Source organism: Battus philenor, unplaced genomic scaffold (assembly GCF_028537555.1).
Source record: "Battus philenor isolate CCGP_79_NKW_IND1 unplaced genomic scaffold, ilBatPhil1.0.hap1 SCAF_8, whole genome shotgun sequence".
NCBI classification, from domain to species: Eukaryota; Metazoa; Arthropoda; class Insecta; order Lepidoptera; family Papilionidae; genus Battus; species Battus philenor.
In genome coordinates, this window is record NW_027181748.1 from 10,110,718 (window position 1) to 10,133,044 (window position 22,327).

The 22,327-nt window shown below is 30.5% G+C and overlaps 1 protein-coding gene across 1 annotated transcript; it reads left to right on the plus strand.

Annotated features, from left to right (window-relative positions):
* The first annotated feature begins 8,016 nt into the window (after positions 1-8,016).
* LOC137931839 (fibrinolytic enzyme, isozyme C-like) lies at positions 8,017-16,694 on the plus strand. Its single transcript, XM_068775350.1, has 7 exons — positions 8,017-8,103; positions 8,729-8,814; positions 9,710-9,834; positions 11,312-11,474; positions 14,192-14,314; positions 15,420-15,566; positions 16,361-16,694. Exons 1-7 carry the CDS (start codon positions 8,067-8,069, stop codon positions 16,571-16,573), a joined length of 894 nt encoding a protein of 297 aa, XP_068631451.1. The 5' UTR covers positions 8,017-8,066; the 3' UTR covers positions 16,574-16,694.
* The last annotated feature ends 5,633 nt before the right edge of the window (positions 16,695-22,327 follow it).

The following is a 22,327-nucleotide window of genomic DNA, read 5'->3' on the forward strand; positions in this document are numbered from 1 at the left end:
ATTAAGGAAATAAAAAATATTATTATTATGTACAGATTCCGACTTGACGTTAATTTATGGTATCAGGTCGAAATCTGACGATACGATAGATAGCGGCTTGCGGCAGATCAAACCATGAGAAAAGGTCGTCACGACGCTCAGAAGACGATGTAAGGTAAAGGAGGATTTAGTTACATTAAGTTTTCAATAAAATCATCATCATTTCAGCCTTGTACCGTTCACCTCTAGACATAAGATATACTAAAATACCTTACATTATTTTCTTATTTAGTAATTGTCAGTTTTACATTCGTGAGATATTTGGAATTACGCTATAGCCATGGTCAAACGTTTACGTTCTGCTAAATGGCGCATACTCTCCGTGACTATCCAGAGTTGGCTTAAGTTGGGTAAACCAAAAAAAAATTGCTGTTATATACGGCATAGTTCGGTACAATTTTTTTTCACATTCGACGTAATATATACGTCACAATATACAATAAACCTTTACTAAGTAGAAAGGTCAAACCGTTTAAAAAGTCACTTGTTCAAAGCGAAGGTAAAACTAGAAGAATGAACTCCTCATTCTCCATCCAAAAAGATTTCATAAAAAGTTGATGTTAAGCCTAGTATAGAATAAAATAATAGCCGATACCATGCTATCATAACAGCCTATTAGGCACTTTATACCTACAGAATGAATGGAGTAAACGCCTTAAATGGGTGAATAAACTATAGTTTAATGATCAACAAAAAGATTTAAAGTTTCTACACATATTTTTAAGATAGTAAATTGATATGCAACGATATAAATATACAAATAGTAAGCAAAGTACTCGAATAACTAATAAAAATGCATTACGTTCAAAATAAATTAATGAACTATATAAAAATAGAATCAATGTTACACATATAAAGCACTTTATCCCTTTGACCATATATTTAAAAAGGCATTCCTTTAAACATTTGTAAGTAAATAAAAAAACGACATTTGAGCCCTCTAGAGAGAAATAAATACGGGCAGATCTTCAAGATCTGTTTTTCCTGGAAACATTGCTTTCCTTTAAGGAGAAAGATATAAACTTGTCGGACACTTAAACATAAACAAATACCGTCTATACTATGAGAACTGCAGTTTAGGTTGGTATGGTATATACTATTACAGCAACTTGTAAATTTAAAACCCCTTACACATTATTTGGATGTTACACATTAAAAGTTTATAGTAACATGTTAATTTTAATAATTGTGTTTGTGTATTTTAATTCCAATTAAAATATTATATTCCATCATTTTAAGTTTCCTTGTCCAATAAATAGAATATAAACATAAAATATATGCTATTCATTAACCACTTTGGTTCATAGTTGGTCAATTTCTACACAGTAAGCCTACTTTGGGGGAGCAGGTCATAAATTCCATGTAAGTTAATTGTACTCGCCTTAAATAAGGCAAATCAAATAGGGTTAAGGCTACGGGTAGTTGCTGGATGCCGTCAGCGTATGAGCGATCATCGTGGCGATCGTTGGCACATATCATATGAATTGGGGATTATGATGATGAACCACATATAACTACAACACTTAATTACGTTGAAATATCGTAAAAATTTTACATTTTACAACTTTGCTCAATAATTTATTTCGATATTGTTTATTTTGATATCGTCTATTTCAGGTGATAGCCTACACTTTGGTACAGTTATACATATACTAACAAACACACACGACCAACAAGCAGACACGAGCTGGACTCTCAATTACAGCTATTTCATAAACATTACCTTGTAGATTATTAATTTACGAGAAGCTAAAATCCAGCAGTGCTAGGAACTACTGTTCCGGTATCTGTCTCAATGAAAACGTAAATATAAGAATCAGCTATTATTAGTGTAATAAGGAAATGAATTGATTTTTTAATTATTACAATAATTACATTTCAGTTTATAAAATAAAAAGTAACAGTGTTTTTTTTTTTGAAGAATATGCCCGCGAAATAAGAAAGCAGAGAGATGTGGAGGAAAAAAGTTAAAGCATGCAACACAAGGAAAAAAGCATAAGCGCCACTGGCGTGAGTTAAGGAACGCAAAGCCTGATAATCCCTCGTCTTGCCCCGGGCATATCTAAAGCGCGTTACGGCATTTTCGGTAGCACTATAGCATTCATCAAAACTATTATACGTAATACATAAGAACGCTTATGATCATGCTCTAAACTTCTGTATTCAACAAAAAATCACAAAACGTTTTCGATGCCTTCATACAAATGCAGAAATATGACAGTTATTAAAGTATTGTTTGCCTTACGTCTAGTATTCCGACTTGTACTAGTTTAAAATACACCAAATTTTTCCGAAAAAAAAACAGACCTGAATTTAGTTTAATTTTTTTTTGTTTATAACCGATCAGTATAATTATAAAATGAATAGTTATTCAAACAAATGATTAATTAATTAATGCAAATCGTTAATATTTCAATGAATAAGTTGTAGTTGACGACAGGAAAATAATAATAATATTGTTACTTATACACCAAAGAGATTTAAAGCTGAAAGTAAAACATTGTGCGAATAGTTAGTGTCACATCTCTTTTTTCCAGGAGTGTTGTTATAAGGAGCAAAGGCGGAAGAGCAAAGTGCACATTTGTAAGAAACTGCATGAATTTTTACTTTCTTTTTTTCTATTTGAAATTGTGCTTTAGAAAGTAAACGAGAAAGGACGTCAGTTAAGACTGAATATATTACTGTTGGAGTGATAAAACCACTAAAATTTATGATTTAATTGAATTATTTTTACACTAGATGCAATAGCGGACTTATTTATTTATAGGCATTATCTATCAGATGACCTATTTACGGATAATTTTAAATATGCAAATATCTGTGAAATAAATCGAAGTTTTACTCTTATCTGCGTAATTTCAAAACAATGCGCAGCGTATATGAGTCGATATAATATCGTTGGATGTCCCCCATCTACTTTCTGAATACCCCATGTCGAATGCAATAATAGCCTCAACTTGGTTCAAATTTAACGTTCAAGTCCGAGCATACGTGTCCAACATTTCATTACCTCTTATTCGTTCTGCTGCAGCTTTCTTTTGTTTTCGTCGCTCGCGTTAACTGATCGCAAGAACGATAAAGCAAAAAATTAAAACAAGATAAACTTTTACACCAGTGGCGATATCATCACAGATTTATATTTCGATTATATCAAAACTAATTGAAGATATTATATCTAAATAATCTATATTTCGTCTTTTTCGGATTACACAAATCTTTTAAAGTCACTGTTAATAATAACAATTATATTTTTTAAACAAATATTATAATGTTTATGCAAATGTCATTTTAATCTTAATTAATTCTGTTCAACTAATATACAATTATGACAAAACAATCCACTGAAATGAATTGCTTGACGTTGATGTGAATTTAATTTTAATTGGACACTGCAAAATTACCACTAAATAAGTAGTAAAGCCACATTATTTTATGTATTTAAGCGATCCACTTTGAAAATTATAACACTAATACAGTTAATGAAATAAGATTTAAAAATAAATATTTTAAGCAGTCCACTGCGGCGGATCAGATTACTTGTTCATCTTCCAAAAATATTCTTCTCCGGTAGAATTATCGTTGCGTCTTTTTAAATACTTTAGAGTAGAGATTCCTTAATTATTTTGGGCAAGAGACCAAAAAAAACTAATACCTGTTCATCGCCAAATTACTTTAAAAACTAAATCTTACAGTAGGTAAGCAATATAACTTTCAAACGATCCTTTTAGAAATCTATAGGGATTGCTATGTCCAGCAGTGAACAGTCATTTTAAAACTAAAATGTTGATAATGATGATAAATAATATTTTTTGCATACATACTAAAAACAATTTTTAGATTCATTTTTATCTTAGAAAACCATAGTATTGGAAAGAGCATCTGTCGGTTTACATTGTGATAATAATTACTATTGATTTAAAAAAAGGGTGTTTTTAGTTAAATAACGTATATATTTTTTTATTCTCAATCCGGAGAAGAGCCATATCTTTGACACTGCTTTTCACACGTTAACACACATATAAAAGGAATTGAATTTATTTTGCACACACAATTTACTGAAAGCCTTACTGAGGTGCTGTAAATTTGGGGCATATTCATTAGACCCTACGTGAATCCTTCGCCTTAGCTTTTAAGCAGTAACGCCCGTTGGAATTTTGTAATAAGATTTTATAATTTCAGAACACCGTTATTACAAATTGGTAACGCTCGTATTACATACGAAGACGTGTTCGTTTTGAATATATAATAGAAATATATAATGTAAAATATTCGATTGAAAACATAAATATATAACAAGAAAATTGTATAAAATATAGTGTTAATGTTCTTATAAATAAATCTACCTGTCATTTTGTTATGATTTTCGTTAGCTATTAATATTCACAAAGACTATAATTTATTGCGGTATGACATGAAGGCGTGATCTTTCTTTTGCGTAATTAATCCATTCTTCATGAAGTTTATTATAAATTTGCGGAATCATTTTATTAATTTTTTACTCTGTAATTTTACATATTTTTTATGACAATTCTTGTGTATATTAAGAACATAGCAACAGCTACATATAACATCTCATTCATATAATATAAGGTCTAGGCGATAGGTGATAATAGTACTGTGTTCTAATTTCAAACTAACGTAGCTATTTAATTATTAGGGTCATGAATATGTTACGAGGCAAAGGAGTACTCAGGTTTTATTGTTACAATATTCAGTTTCAATGGACAGGTGAATCATATTACGTAGACATTAAATTCATCACCTATTATTTTAGCTTTCAGAATTATCATAACATGCTAAAAATAATAAAAATCATTCGAATTCTGGCAAATGAAACATTACCGAATTCTCAGACAGATTGATGAACGGAAAATATTGATAAACATAAAATGAATTTAAAAAATTTTACGATATTGAAAAAGTCCGCGTCAAATATTCATAAGTGATGCCAAAAGTTTTTATCAATTGATTACTCATGTGTGAATTACACATCAGGATACGTTTTACGCTCCAATTAATAAACGGTGTCGCTTGCAATCATATTCCGATATAAATAAATTACGGTGTATCTAATACTATTTTTTTTAAAGCTATATAGAATGAAATTAATTTAATTTCTTGTACGCATTATTTAAGGCTTAATATGTATTATAATCGTATACTATTGCGAATATGTATAGATCAACGAATATTTGCATATGTTTTAATCTAAATTACAACTTCATATATTTAGCATATATCATATAACAACAATGTTGATATAAATATTATTATGTGTGTTATTTAAAAAGTTTTCATAAGAAGTGTATAATGTCTGTAGTGTTTAATTGTGTGTTCGACTTTTTATTTCTTTCTATAATGTAATAGCTAAACAGTCTCTCAAAGAAAAGTATGAAGATTAAGAAAAATATGACGATACATAGACGATATACTCGTATATTTAAAGCTGTTACACTTTTCTATAGGCTTTATAAAATAAGAAACTTGTGGGTAACTGTGTATGATTTAATGATACATTTCCAAGTTCCTCAGAATTGTTGTGTAATAAATTAAAAGGTTATTCAATTTTAAGTTAAAAAAAAAACAGTATTCAAATTTAAAATTTGTTACAAACGATAATAAAGCTCAAAAATAAATTTCTCTTACTTTTAAGTAAATTGTGTAAGCAACTACTGAAAAAAATACTTATCTAAGTTTGTGTAGGCTCTTCTAAGATCTGGGCGCATTTCGAACATAGCTTTAAGTTGAAGGATGCCATTATAACGGAGCTGAATTTGATTCTAAATACACAAGTACACATAGATACGTCCACAAGGCTTTGAGTTAACGGACCCTTCCGCTCCGTGAACTCAGTTCTAATGAAGCTGTAAAAGCCTCTGGGCTAACAGCATCAACTTCAACCGAAACCAAGCAAGCACGTACACAAGTCGTCATTTAAAAAAAAAACATTGAAAAGAATTGCTTATCGATGGAGTTTCTAGTGGATAGCATCTCACAAAACCCTATCTTCCTCATAGAGAACAGAGATTGTATGCAGAAAATTTTGCTCTAAAACGAATACACACATTACACATCACATCACATTACATTTCTCTTTATGAGTCGTCCGCATAATAAAGAATCACTGAAGGAAAATTCCGTGGCACTAAAAATCAGCATCCATTTTATTGGCGATTTTATTATGATTTAATCTGTCTCATAATTTTTGTCAAAGACCTCTTAATTGTCTTTTTAATTTATTATTTTAAAGCTGAAATTTACAAGCTACGTAATACGATCAACAAAACTTCTTTGTTCATAAACAATGTTTTACCCGCTCAGTTTCATAAATTAAATGTTCTTGTATACATACTTATATATTATATTTCAAACACGAAATTTACATTTCATAGATTTATAGAGTAAGAAAAGGACCAATATTTAGCCACTTCCGCACATGCAGTGTCATGATTGAGTGCCAAACACAGAGTCATAGACACTAATCGGTGTAACATAACTCCTGAAGATGCCCCGTGGAGGGGTGAAACACGTGTTGAGTAATTTGGTGGTGGCGGTTGTGTGATTCGCATTGTTTGCCGCATACGCATTTATCAGCGGGCTGGCGGGCGGTGCATTTCATTGCACGACTACCACTGCATGTGCGGAAGTGGCTAAATATTGGTCCTTTTCTTACTTAGGATGACAACACAAAATGTGTGAAAGCATTATGGTGTTTATGCTTAAGGGCGATGTGGCTAGTTTTTTATAAAATTTAGAAAGGCCTACGATTTTGAGAGTCGAAGATTATAAACGTAGATGTTAAATGACTTTACCCAGAACTCCTAATCTGTAGCCGAAGAACTAGATATCGGAGGAAGTGACACATTCTTATCCTAGTCCGTAACTATGTAATGTCCTTAGCAGCGAATTCAAAAGTGATTTACTTCACAAATGTAAAAACCTAGTTCCTAAGAGTCCGTATCTCTTTGACTATTAATAGCAATATTCTTCATTTTTTCAATAATATTCTTTCAACTGTACACTACACAAAATAAGCAAAACTCATTTGTTTAGTATTCTACATATCTTCAGTCATTGGCCATGTACAATCGGTTGAATTTTTTATTTTTAGTATAGCTAACGTAAGCGACTTCGCTTATGGCATTAACTATTAAATTAACCAAAACTATATATAAGAACCTCATATTGATATGTTATTTATTCAGATACATTTTTGAATGACGGTAAGAGAATTCCTGATTTACTATATTTCTTCAAGATACAAGGCTTGCGTTAAAATTACGATAATATGCGAAAGCATAGCCGTTGTTTCAACATAGAAGTCAAAAGATGACCGTTGGGTTTTAGCTGGTATAGCCATTTCAAAGCTACCATATGTAGGATTTACCCATGAAAAAAAAAGAAAATCGTATCGCTTGCCATCTCATGAACTTCCTACTTGTTTTGTGTCAATAGAAATAGTATTAATATATGGGTATGTCTTGGGATATCTATAAACTGAATACTTTGGAGAGTTTATGCACTCGCCGAATTTTTTTTCATATTAATACAATTCGACGCTTAAGGTAAGTTTGTGTTAAGATTACAAACATCCTTCGTGTTATGGGTAGTAACGAATGAGATCATTCCTAATTAGAAAGTCAAATTCACAGTGACCAGTTGAAGGCATAATTTTGGCCAATTAAGAATCACGCGGGCGGAATGTACGATCTTTATATTGATCCGGACAAATAAATTGCAATCAATATAATAAAGTATACATTTTTTACATTTTTGGTTCGTTAAAATGTTTGTGTCGTTTTATCTAAGTTCCTGTCTACTTTTTTAGTATTGATGACTCACATTAAATTGAATTAAAAATGAGTAATCTGATTTTTATCATAAGATAAACATGACACGATAAGATTGATTCGTAAAAATTATCATTTAAGCTATTCTTTAAAATAAAAGCGACTAATGTATTAACAATCAGTTACATTCGATAAACATTTCAGTTAAAACATTTAGTGCTAAATATTTACAGAAAGATGTGTAACATATTAGTATTAACGGTTTTGTTTTCTTGTAAGTTGTTTTTACTAATTACTACATTAACTATTGATTACGTCGTAGAACTTTAATGAGAGAATATGTCTTACAGTGTGATCAGTAATTGGTATAAAATCTTTAAATAGGTGGATGTATAGCCCATTTGCTGTCAATTAATATATTCTACACCCTGTCATTGGTTTCATAAATAATAAATTACATAATGACAATATAGTTAGCAGATTGGGTTTCCTAATTCGAATTACGTCATATTCAAATGAATTTTTGTTTACTTTGTATCGCTGTATACTTTGTATTGTCAGAAGTTATTAGTTTGTCGCATTTCAATAGAAATAAAAGTTAATGCAACATATTTTAGAGTGATAAATTTATATGGGTGATTAGATATAGATGTAAACTTTAAAACCTTTTGCTGACAAATGAGTTACATATACCACTTTAAAGCTTTTCACCTATAAAAAACACTCTCAATTCAAAAAATTAAAAAAAAATTAAAAAGGAATATATCGTAAGTGAACTTTATTTTTATTGATTTCCAAAATTTAATTAAGTCACTGTTATTACTTTAATGTGCATTTTATAATGACTGTATATATCTCCGTATATTTACAAATGAATGTTGTATTTATACTGACTTCAGACGCCGCCGCAACACAAATTCAATCTGATAATTTACATAGAATTATACATGGGGACATAGCTGCCGATGGTCAGTTCCCGTATGCGGTAATTATTTATGCTTATTCGATTAAAAATTTGTTAAAAACTTAAAAGCGCTTTCAGGTGCTATGAATTACGTGCTTTAAATATATAACATTATAAATGTCTAATGAAAGTTGTTTAACCTTTAGTGTAAAATATTAAAGTCTTTATTTGAAATATCGCTATGTATCTTATATGCAGCGGTGAAAAGAAATAAGGGTTCTAATTAAATATGTTTGACGTTTATTATTATTTCAGTCGTAGGATGTCCACGGCTGGACATAGGCCCCACGCATTAATTTCCAATAGGACCGGAAAAATAGGCCTGCCCGTCTTTTGACGATGTTAACAAGAACTAGTTCGTTGTGTTCACTCCAGAACCTTGAGGCTTCAGCGGCCATTTATTCTGCGAGCTCCTTGGCTTGATCACTGCAGCCGAAACTTGCTCATAGCTGGATTACGTCTGTTACATTCTTTAGACTACAGATCTCCTTAATTCAGAGTTGATCACGTAGAGAACTCCCAACATAGCCCTTTCTATGACTTGTTGAGCGATTGTGAGCCATTGAACCCTGAAGTGAGAGTACAGATTTGAATGTCATAAGTCTTCACCGCTAATACATATTGATAGTAGACCTACGTCATAAGGCACGGATATTGGACGAGAAGATATTTCGTAGTTACATTGTCGACCAAATAAAGAAGTAATATGAACTATACAGAATGTTTGAAAGCTGTGTCAGTGATACATTTTACAATTCCGAGACATTGTTTAACAGTGTTAAATCCATGAATCGTACTTAAAGTTCTAGACTAGTACGTAAATCAACATATTACCATCGCAATTTGATCTTATATAAATAAAGAAATAATATTTTTGTGGTTAAAATTAAAAAAAATACAATTTTCACTTTGTTAGATGTCGTTGCAAGAGTTGGGTAGCCCGCAGTCACTAAATACACGGGGACACAGATGTGGCGGTGTACTTTTCACTTTGCAACACGCTTTAACTGTGGCATCTTGTTTGTACGATTTAGTAAATGGGTGAGTACTGTCCGTTTTTTTTAAAACAATTTTAGTTGTCAACTTTTTCTAATAAATTACCTCTGACGTTAGTGCTATATTTAAAAGTTCGTTAGTGATGTAATATTAATAGCAATATAAATGCTTTGTAATGCGATTTTTGACATTGTAAGTCAAGTTTAATATTTTTTGATTAACATACGAATTTAAAAACTTTACTCTTATATATGGCTTTAGAATGATCTTAATCGTGATGTTTGTCAATTCGAACTTCTCTTTTTTTATTTCGATTTTCTCATTGCTGATCATAGTCGTGAAGATTACTTTATAAACAAGGGGTATTTGAAGTGATCCTCGATTCAGTAAGAATTATTATTGGAAACAAAAACGTGCGTTGGCTTTGATGATTATTTGTGAAATAGTGATAAATATTTGTGATTAGACGACTAAAAATGGGCAAAAAATCTGAAACATTCACGCGGTCACTTTCGTTGAATAAATGTAATACTTGAGCTTAAAATAAGTTTTTTACCCCAGTAGATAGTTTTTTATATATCCCATGGTATGAAAATAAGCTTCATCCGAAAACAAGATACAGTTAAAAGTGGAAAGACGCGCAATTGTCTGGTTTATGAAGCAAAGCCACCAACCGGCATCTAGTAACTCTAATTCATGCAACAATTTTGACTATATTTATATGTAAAAATAGTTAAATCCTTTTCGATAAAAGTAAATCTTTTTTTTAAAACACGCTTTAGAATAAAACTTCTTATAAAAACCCCAATAACACGGGTGTTTATTTACGAAAATATACATAATGACATTAAAGGTTAACTTAATTTTGACATCAATAATAAAAGTTTTAACACAAAAATAATAACGTAATTTAATAAATCTGCCAACGAAGTCTGAAATTTAGTAGTTTTAATGATAATAAAAATATGTACATAAAATTATACCCGTTTACCTAGAATGCAATGGTAACTCGAAAACAAGACCGTGAATTGTCCCAGGTGTCTAAGAACTTGGGCATGACATGATTTCCATAATATATGGGTGGTTCATTAAATCAGGTCATGTGTTTTAGAATTTACAACGGTCTTTTAGTTTCTGTATTTTGTTATAAATAATTTACTAAATTAATAAAACTATTTATCACGTACAAAAACAAATGATCAATGAAACAACCTTAGAAAGCTTGAATAAAAATCGTAATGTCATCTTATTTATTGTTTTTTTAACCAACAGTGGACATACGAGTAGGGTTCGAATTTTAAAGTTTACCAAAAAATAATAAGCTCAGTATTTTAGGATTGATTGATGTCAGCAATCTATTCTCTTTGTTGACCATGGTCTTTGGAGAAATACAAAAATTATGAAAACTGGTCCTGTCGTTCTTGATCTTAAATTGTCACTAACAGCACTTAGTTCTAGATATATAGATGAAAAATATTTGAAATTTTATTTACATTTTCTATCCATTTTGTAACTTTTCCAGATATTTTCGGATTATAGAGCCGTCAAACTACCGTGTATTTGCTGGTCCGTCGGCATTAACCAATGATACATCCCCTGAATTCATTCGACAGATCGCAAATTTCACCGTACATCCAGAATATATCGGACCACCTGCTTATGTTAATGATATAGCAATAATAACAGTAAGTTAGTTTATTATTTTTTATCCCACATTAAGACTGAAAGTGTATAATAAAATTCATTCATACTGAGAGCATTCTAACTTACGTTAATCGGAATGTAACAATAAATATGTACGAAATCATATTTTTTTAAATTTCGAACATAAAAAAATATTTATTCTGTTAACTAGCGCTTGCATGCGATTCAAACTAATGTTAGGATCATGATGCAATAATTGTTCGTAGTAAACTTTGTATCAAGGAAAACTGCATAACATTTAATAGCTCTTTAGACAGGTGCTATGTTGAATTTTGTCAGCACTCCATCTACGATCTTCAACTTATTTGAGATAACACATCATATAAGAGCTGTAATTTTTTCAGCTATAAAAGGCCTCTAAAGTTAATGAGATATATCACTTTTATTTGGTAGGAGAGATATATGCCGTGGTGTAACTTCCCAACAAAATATATAAGATTTATCAAAATATTCTGAAAGTTGACAGTTATTAGTGTTTAGTATTTTGGTGTTTCAATTCAATAGATTTATGAACAGAATTAATTTTTACATTCTTTGCTAAATTAAATCTAAATAAATCCATTACTAATTAAAATACTACTAATCTTTGATTGAGTACGTTTAATATATTTACGAGGTTCGCCCTTAACTAGTTTGGCAAATGCAAGTAATCGATAAAAATTAACGGCAATGTTGATAAATATAACGTTGCTGTTTCCTTTAGATAAGGTGCTAGTCACCGCGATAAGATAGTAGCTATTTAAAATAACATTACAAATATTTGGCCCTGAGCTCATTTCAAGGAATTTAAAATAAAATAATGTACATGTAATATTTCGAAAATCAGTATCATCAATACCTGAGTCAAATGGAATTATATTAAAAACCTGTCGTGGTTTACTTGAAATTATAAAATAAATTTAGAGCTTTAATAAAAACGAATGTTTGATTTGGTGGAAAAATCTAACATAATAATGATTTAGTATAGTTAAAGTTATATACCGGCGGTAATATGTCGGCGTAACTGCGTTGACAAATCGGGTAATTATTAAATATTACACGAAATTTGAGCAGTGGTAGCCCATGTAGACAACTAAGATTTGCGATAAAAGGTCGCGGGTTCGATCCCCGGAACACAATCTTAAAAAAGTTTACACTTTGTGCCTTAATAATGTAAGATTGCCACTGCTCATAAACAAGTTTCCAGAGGACGGGCAGCAGCGTCGTCTGTGTACCATGATACCACACTGTGATCGCTAACCCGCCTGCCAAACGTGACGAATATAGTATTTCCCTAATACATATCTTTGGGGGATAGATATAGAGGCCTTCGCCTTGCAGTGGAACCTCTATGGCTGAGACAACGATGATAATACAAAATTAAAAACGTAGTGTAAAAATTAGTTTAGTTATGTCGGCAGATGCGAAATTTTGCAGAGGATATTTGTTCGAAGTATAATAAACCCCAAAAATGAATTACTGTAATAAAATTTCGCTTAATTTCTTTAAATAACTACAATCTTATCGTACCTTATCTCAAGCTAACAAGACATTTTAATATTTATCATTGCCGTGATTATTTAGCAATTATCTTTACAATAACACATCACACGCGAGGCATTTGTTTAGCAGAAAATGTCCCTGATATGAGTATGTTCCACGTACTCAATCAAACTGTAATAAATAATAATTAAAAAGAAAGAATAAAATAAATTTTCCAATAACTATCAAGGGTGTATAAGAATAAAATTCTAGTTTAAGCGCTTTATGCTCAACCATGTCAAACCCGCTGTAAATGAAAATATGCTCATGACAATAATAAAAAAATAATACTCAATATACCACATCATGGAATAATGGCTACCTTCACGAATGTCCGTGTTCTCCAAATCAGAATATATAACTGTATACTATTGTCTATGACAGAAATGCTAACCTAGACGATTCCTTGCTACCATATTGATATATGCTACACAGACATATTACCTACATTATTTGAGATATCAGTCATAGCGATTATCGCAAGCGCAAACATTAAAGTCAAGTACAACGCAAGCGTCTTAACCGACAGCTGACATTGTGTTAGGATCTTGTAGGAAGACATAAAATTTTTTCATGTAGATTTTATAATTTATAAATAGAATTACTCGGTATCATTAGGATAATATATTTTGTATATACCTATAATCATAGCGCTGGTATCTACCCACAAACAGTTACGTAAATCGCACTTACAAAGTGACTACCATAGATGGTATTTTAGTAATGGAATAATACAAATTGTGTGAGTACAAGTCTTGACATGGATAGGCGTGATGGCATGACGTATCATTTGTGGTTGAGTGAATGCTCTAATAATTTTATGAATTATTTATCAATCATCATTTCAGAACTAGTACGCAACGACTTTCCCCATAGATTTCCAATAGAACAGTTTGAAAGCGTCATGCATCTAGCGCCATCCGACCACCATTATCTGGTCATATACCCACCTCTTGGGTAGACATTACGCTATATTTGATAATCCTTGGTCTCCACTCCATAACATTAAAATTCTAGCAGCTATCAGTTCTGCGGGATTTGTGGTCTGCCTAGTGCCACTTCAACCTGCAAATCCAGTTGGCTACATCGATTACGAACTTCTTAGTGCATATGAATAAATAGAGCGTGGTTATGACACGTGTTTTATCGCAATTTTACAGGTTATTTACATTTACAGGTTATCACACCTTTCACTACTGTCGCTGTTAGACCTCTGGCATTGCCCGCTAGTAACTTTGATCCCAGTAAGTTCACTAGTTGCACTGTTACTGGTTGGGGAGCCGCAAATTCTACTGACACGGTAAGATTTTTCGCGCTATTTTTTATTTCCCTCATTTTTCATTCATACTTTTAAAATAGTGGACTTTATAATTCATTTGTTGTAATAGTAATAAATATAGGGTATTGATTTTATGTACATAATAATCAACTTTGAATCGTTTTTTAAATAATCATCGTGTGCACAGTTAAATCTGTATGTGTCCTTAGTAGTAATAATACATTATGTAACGATATTTACCATAAAAAATTCACCAGATAACATAGTACTATTCTATTTTAATTAGACATTAAAGCAATGTGGACGGATTATGAAGAATAAAAACAGAGTCAAAATACAACAGAAATTTTTAATTATTTTGAATTTTAAAGATTCTTAGTTTACGCATATTATTTTCATTTTTTTTTTAGGAAACAGTTATTTTTTTAATTTCTTGTCACGTAATAAATAATAAGTTTTATTTATCAGTATAGATAGCAAAAAAAAAAAAAACATTAAAGAACGATCAACCAGCAATAGGAAACTGAATAATTAGCTAGATGTTAAGAAACCGAACTTCCTTTCTGCTTATTAAAATTCAATAATAATAAGTAACAAGGAAAACATGTTTTCTTACGTTAATAGTAGAAGGTAATAGAATGGAAAAAAACATGTAGCTTTTTTTAAAATTTAAATAAAATAATACCATTGGAATTATTTTTGTTGATACTTTATAAATTGATATTTAATTGATTTAAATATTAACCATTTCAGATCCATATATATTATACTAGTAGATCAAAGTAGCTATTGCCCTTTTTATAGGTTTTATAGGTAAGGAAATTTAATGATGTTTAGACAGCTTCTAATGCTAGAATTAAGAAAAATATGTCATAACGTTCGTGTGCTAAGAGTTTCTGCACTGAAATGAGTTTATAAAACAGTTTACTTGGGAATGACGTGATGCGAAATGATTTTATATTATTAAATATATATACATGTGGTGAACTCAACTTTGCGTTGATAGAGATATAATATATCGTAGGTTCAATGATAAATTTTTAGGATTTTGAATTTTGGTGCGATGTATGAATCATAACCATTTACTTTTATTATATTAAAATTTTTATTTTTTACGTTGTTTCAGGCCAGCGTTGCTTTACGTTATGCCAGTAAATACATTTACGATCAAGAACTTTGCATGTCCATGTTCAATCTGTCACCGGGTACTGTAAATATTTTACCGTCAATGGTATGTGCAGCATCGCATAACATCATTTCCTCGGGATGCATGGTAAGGAGCGTTAACTATAAGAAATGTTTACCGAAACTGTCGATACTCTCTACCATTTCGTCGCGCATAAGGCACGGTTCAACAGTTTCGGTAGCACTATAATATCACTTTCTACAACAGTATAATATTAATATGGAAATAATATTGTATGGTTTACATTATATGAGCAAATGGTTCATTATATGGTAAGTGGTGTGCGATAGTAGTCATCTTAGACCGGAGATGGTTTGCTAATGATGGAAAGCACTTATGCAATGAAAATATCCAGAAATGGGCAAGATAGGTATTTCTTAATTTGCTTGCGTCAAGAAGAAGAAAAACTAAAGATCTGTGCGCCAGATCAAACTGCTAAAGCTACATTTGTTAATTTATCTAATGATAGCACATGAAGTCGCTACCATAATTTTCTATGAAATAGACACTTGGCACTTTGACACGGTATGTATGGACTGCCGGCAGTCAGTGGACTCATGCCGTACCGAAGATTTAGCCACTAGGGTCCTAAGTTTCTGGAATGATGACCACGGACCCAAAAGCGCAGGGTAAGATTTCCCCCCACTAGGTGGTCCGAAGACCTTTTTAATGTGCTTAGAAAATTCTGGATGCAGACCGTTCTCAACTGGTCTTAATGAAAATCTATAGGGGAAGCTATGTCCAGCATTGGACGTTCTAGTAGTCGAAGTGATAATGATGATGATAAACATACCGTTATTATAACAAAAAGATTTTCACAACAATATATAACTTTATATGGATTACTGCGTATTTTTTTATAATATGTTATCGTTTTTCAGGGCGACAATGGGAATCCGTTGGTGTGTAACAACACCTTAACTGGCGTGCTTTTCATGACCGACGCGTGCAGATCGTCTTCTTACCCTGAATTATATACAAGAGTGTCCACCTACACGACCTGGATTAGATCGGTGTCAAGTGCTCCGCCAATTTTCTCGTCTGGAACTATTTTATTGCTCATGACAACGATTGCGAGATTGCTGTTTCCTTGAAAACTTAGGGCTTCCGAGTTTAGAAGCATTCGCCACTTGATAAAGTTTTTACATGAACATACAAATTTCTAGCATCGTTATTGCAAAACATATTCTTATTGTGTAAAATACGAAAACAAATATACTGACTCATTATGTCTTAAGACCTTAATTGTTTTGTTAAAGTTATTCCCATTTCAGTAATTTTATTTTAAATTTACGTTCTATTTCAAATGAGACATTATTCATGAGGGATTCTAAGTAAAGTCATGTTTATGAATTAAGTTTTTTACTGGTACAAGTCATAAGTGACTAAACAAACCGTAACTATTGTATATCTTTTATTTATAAGTTAATTTAAAAGACTAAAGGTTCAATGAAAATAAAATTTGAAATTGATGTTAACAAAGAACGAAAATAAAGATTCATTATTTCAAATATTGTTTCTTTCACTATATTCAATTATAAACAATGCATTATATTTGTAAAAAATCTTTTATTATTTATATTGAAATCTATCATGTGTTATCACCAAATAGCTTAAACTAATCGTTATACTTCACACTATACCTTCTTCTGAACGCTTTCATTAAACTGACGAAATCAGACTAGTTTAATTTTGTTAAATTTGTGGACCCTACAGTTCCCCAAACTCAGTTCCGATAAAGCTGTAAAAGTCTCCGGGTTAGCAGCAATATTAACAAATACAATATATACTCTGCTACCAGCATGCAGTTCCGTAATACACGAAGGAAAAGATATACATCTATAATTTCATTATACGTGTGATTGGTTGTAGGTCCAAAAGTTTTTGAAAGAGGCGAATTTGAAGCAGCAAATAATGTATAATACACCCTATCCAAAAATTAATGGTTTCGGAAATAATATATAATGTCATGATAATATAGTAAAAAAAGCCTTTTTCAACATAGGGTTTACTATATATTATGATTAATTATTATTCATATCATAATGTAACTTGCTTTTGATTGATCACTTTATATAGGTTGATTGGTAATAGGCGCAAAACTTTTAAACTTTTTGCTGATAAATGAGTGATATATTCACTCCTTTAAAGCTTTTACACCAATAGCCAATCAGTCAGTATACGATAAAATACCTGAATTATGATCATGATAGATTTGGCCTATTTCCGTACGCAAAATAATCCAACAACGAATTTTTGAAAAGAATTTGATCTTCAAAAAAGTATACGAAGAGCCAAGACTCATTTTCGATATTTTCTCTACGTTTTATTATACTCACTGAGGAAATTGAAGAACGAAGTGAAATTAAATGGAAAGGAAATGAAATACTTTCAACTAATTGAAACTCGTACTTATTACGCTTTTGGTAAAATTGATTACACAGCATAATTTTAATCAGCTACTTATTACCTTCATAAGAACAAAGCTATAGTTATGTTTATGATATTAAATAGTAACTTGCGAAAAATAAAATGATATACAATAAACAAATAATAAATAACGTTAAAAACTTAAGAATAGTTTTATCACATTCATTATTTATGGCACCTTCCATAAATGTCCCAAGCATTGGTAAAACAAAAAAAAATATTGTTAAATAAATTTAATAGCGTGCAAATAAAATTAAAATGATTCCTTAAAAATAAAAATAAAAAATCAGCTCACAACATCCTACATGCTTAACTCACGAATTTAAGTTACGGAATATTGAAAGGTATTACAATTAGACGAATTTCGATTATGTAATGATGTTTTTATTTATTATATTAGCTAAGTGTCGTCTAATTCTACCACTGTTAATAAAAAATTTTGAATCCTTAAAATAAACTGCATACTTTTATATTTTCAACCTTTTGCAGTCTTAATCTAAAGTACTGTTGATTGATTTATACAAACCAATAGAAGCAGTTTATGTAAAATTAACGGCTTTTTGTTGGTATTCGTAAATTTTAAGTCCATTTAGTATTTGCAATTATTCAATTTAAATTTAGAATATCTTAAGATAAATTATGGAATATTTAAAAATAATATTTGATTATTTATGAAAAACTCGATCATTGCAAATGCTTTGGATATTTCAGATGAATTTTTCACATCATTTGTGACCTTCATTATACAAAAGGCGGTGCTGGAAAATGAAAACGTAAATGATAATGTAGTTGATTGCTTAAAATTAAAAATGAAATTTTTATGAAGAAATTCTTCATAGAATGAGGTAAAAGGTAAAAAGATTAACGAACTAGGTAAAAAGGTGTTTCATATTTTCTTAAACTTTGTATCTTTTATATCTAATAAGTCTTATCTTAAAAAACCTTATTAAAGTTTATTTAAAAAATTAAGCTCTCTAAAAAAATTTTATGGAAGTAAAATTAAGAAAAAAAGCAGTCACTTTAGATTTTTTTATTCTATTATAATCTTTCTGCAATTTCTTATACTTAGTTTCTTCGTAAGGTACAATAGATACGCGCTATTTCATTTTTTGTTTTTTATTAGCGTCAAAAATTATACAGGCATTTTGATTTAATTCAATATTAGTAACTAATATTATTATAGAGGATTTACAAGTCTTCATTTGTAGGTAGAGACTATCATTGAGTTTCAGAGAAACAATACTATTGTTATTTTTAATAACGTACATACAAAACGTTACATTTATGTACAACACTAAGTTTTTTTAAAGCAACGAAGATTTAGCTACTTAATAAAAACAGTATTTTCAGGCAACAGTTTAAGCTTTTACAATAAACTTTATTATGATGCCTTAGAATAATAATGCGAGAAATTAATAGAATTTTTCAATTCCCGTAAAAAGTGTTAACACAGATTGAAAATTAATTGCTCTAAAAATTCATAAAAATTAAAAAAAGACTAAGTGTGTTTTCGGTTCTTATGAGATCAGGTTGCACCGGTATAGGTTAGGGCCTTATTTTGATAGAACCAGAAGTTCAATATGTTTCCTGCTCATATTAAATAAGACTATTCTGGCACTTTTCCCTTGACATACTCAAGCGATCTCTATTAATAATACAAATGAGTAAATAATGTTAATAACTTTGTTAAAAGTCAAACAAAACTGTACATCCTAATAAACCATATACACATATAACCTACAGGAAATATGTTAACATGTTAATTTTTATTATTGTATATTTCAAATAATATTTATAAAGTGTAAATTAAACTGGTTTATTCAGTTTATAAACTGAGTGTCAGAATCCGCATGCTTCAAACTGTCGAAGTTTTCTTAACTTGAAAATTCTTAAATATCTTGAAAACATGTGAAGTTTACGTCGGGTAACCTACATTTCTATTTGTGTTTAGTCAAACTAGATTAAAGAAATTTTCACTGGCCTATATTGAACTAATATGTACATGTAACTTTTTAATGTGGCGTAAATATTTATTTTTGTGGGCAGCTGAAATAAAATTACTATTTGTTTAAATGTTAATTATGGTGTACATAATAAACTGCTTTGCAAATAATCAAGTATCTGGTACATCTAATAAGGTAACACTAATGGCTAATTAATAACAGTTTTTCAATGTAAGTGATAAACCGTGTCTATTCTTTTTTGCCACTCTGTCTCCTCTACCATTGTAAATTCAAACTACATTTATTTGAAATAAATTAACATTATGACTATACATATTCACTTATACATCCAATGTTTCTTCAGTGCTGCTCATATCTGTTCTTATTAAATCAGTTATACAAGGTCATTAGCTGTATGCAGATGTAAATGCTTTAAAGAGATGAAGGTATAGGTCATTTGTCAACAATAAATTTTAAAGCTACGCTTATTTCCAACTACCTTGTTAAAAGTGAACATACATTATGTTGCATTAATTTATTTTTAACACAGCAATGCGATATGCATATAACATCTGAAAGTACAAAATCTTCAGGAGTAAAGCAGTAAACAATAATTAGTTTTAATATATGGTAGCCCGAATTTATGAATCACTTTTTACTAGAATATCGATAAATTTCTTACTGATTCTGAAATCATTAATTTTTAAGTTGTGTGTAACATAGGTTAACTGCCAGAAATTAACTGTGTATTAAAACCTTTAAAGCTATTATATCTATAAGCGATCGCTCTGTAGTTATTTCATACACTTAGTTAATGCTATGCAGCTTAAAGATTCTAAGAGGTTCATAAGAGCTAGAAATGTGGTCTAGGGTTTTTTTTATCATCATAAGTAAAAAGGACAAAAACTGTAAAAATCGTGACTTTTATATTCCTAATAATCATATTTTAGCTGCCCAGGGTTTTAAAATTAAAAAAGAATTAACACAACTTTTGGGTTTACCAAGTTGTATTTAGATAAAGTATTAAAAAAAATAACTTATTCTTAATTTCTGATAAAATAGTTAAACTGGAGACTTCTTAAATATTATTTGTAATACAAAGCCGCCACATTTCGTGAAAAATATAGGATAGACACTTAAGATGTTATCTTCACGTCCCATTATAGCCCTAATATAAATTATAAGAACGCACCTGATACCAAGTTTTTGGTAAAACATTCTTCATTTAAGCCTTATATATTATAATAATGGGTCATTTAATTTTACTATGCTTTGTTCTTGTAATGCTAAGAAATGTGTACAATGGCAATTTTATGTTTATTTATTAAACCAATTAAATAAATTAGATATTTATTTTAAACACTTCGTACTGGTCTAAAGATTATGTACATAAAATTCAAGCGTCTGTACGATACGACATGATTTTATATCGCAAACATCTTTACCAAATGAACTACCGAATTACAACTAAGGTAAGCTTGTGTTATATCTAGATTTTCTATTCTCTTCCCTTCAATGTTGTTTCCGTAAAACTTAATTATTAAGTAATTTTATTTATGTTTTATTTTTCTTTTAAAATGTCGTCACTCCTACTTCTCTTGGCAATTCTCTTTATAATTAAAGACAATAATACTATTAATTTAGTTATATTATCCGTCACTTGTTTTGTTGTAATTATTGATTGAAGCCATATAGGCAAAATGTATTCGGTCGTGATATTTATTATTATCGCGGTATTTGACTTGAAACATAAGGCAAAAGGATAACACATACGGCACAAGTCGTCTGGGTTCGGTTTTGTAGAGCATTGTCTGTTTCACATATGTTTTCATAATGTAATACTCCGACAGCTTGGAATATGTAGAGAGTAGTAAAATCGATTGTGTTCATAAAAGTTTAATATTTCCGACGTGCCAAATCAAATGCTGGATACCATACCATCTTTACTAGAGAACGTAGACGAATTAATCTCTTATTTCGGAAAATTTAAGGTGATAGATATCCACGTCTACGCCAATCTTTTAAGATTCGATTCCATTGAAATGCAGATATAACTGTTCACTCTCAGGGAAATATTTCGTAGTAGCCCTTATGTTTACATCTTTTATCAGCTCAAGACAAAGAGCCGCTAGGAAAGGTACATTACTCGTTGGAGATGAGAAGGCAGATAAATTCGTTGGTGCTTTATGCTGAGGCAACTTATGATACTATACAAAGCTGCTTTACTTAAAAGTAAGTAAAAAGTTATTTCATGCTCAATAATGAGTAATATTTGTAATGTCTTAACACGTTCACTGCGGCTTAAGGTCGATTCAGCCTCATGGTAAACTTTGCACTGGTGCGACGCGTAAAACTCGTGTTTTCTCTCTAGTGCGGCGGCTGTTTACACTCAACCGTATGAGGTATGATAAAGACAAATATAGCTTTCTTTATGTCTGGGAAGCATTGACTCAATATTGTAAAAAAATATTGATG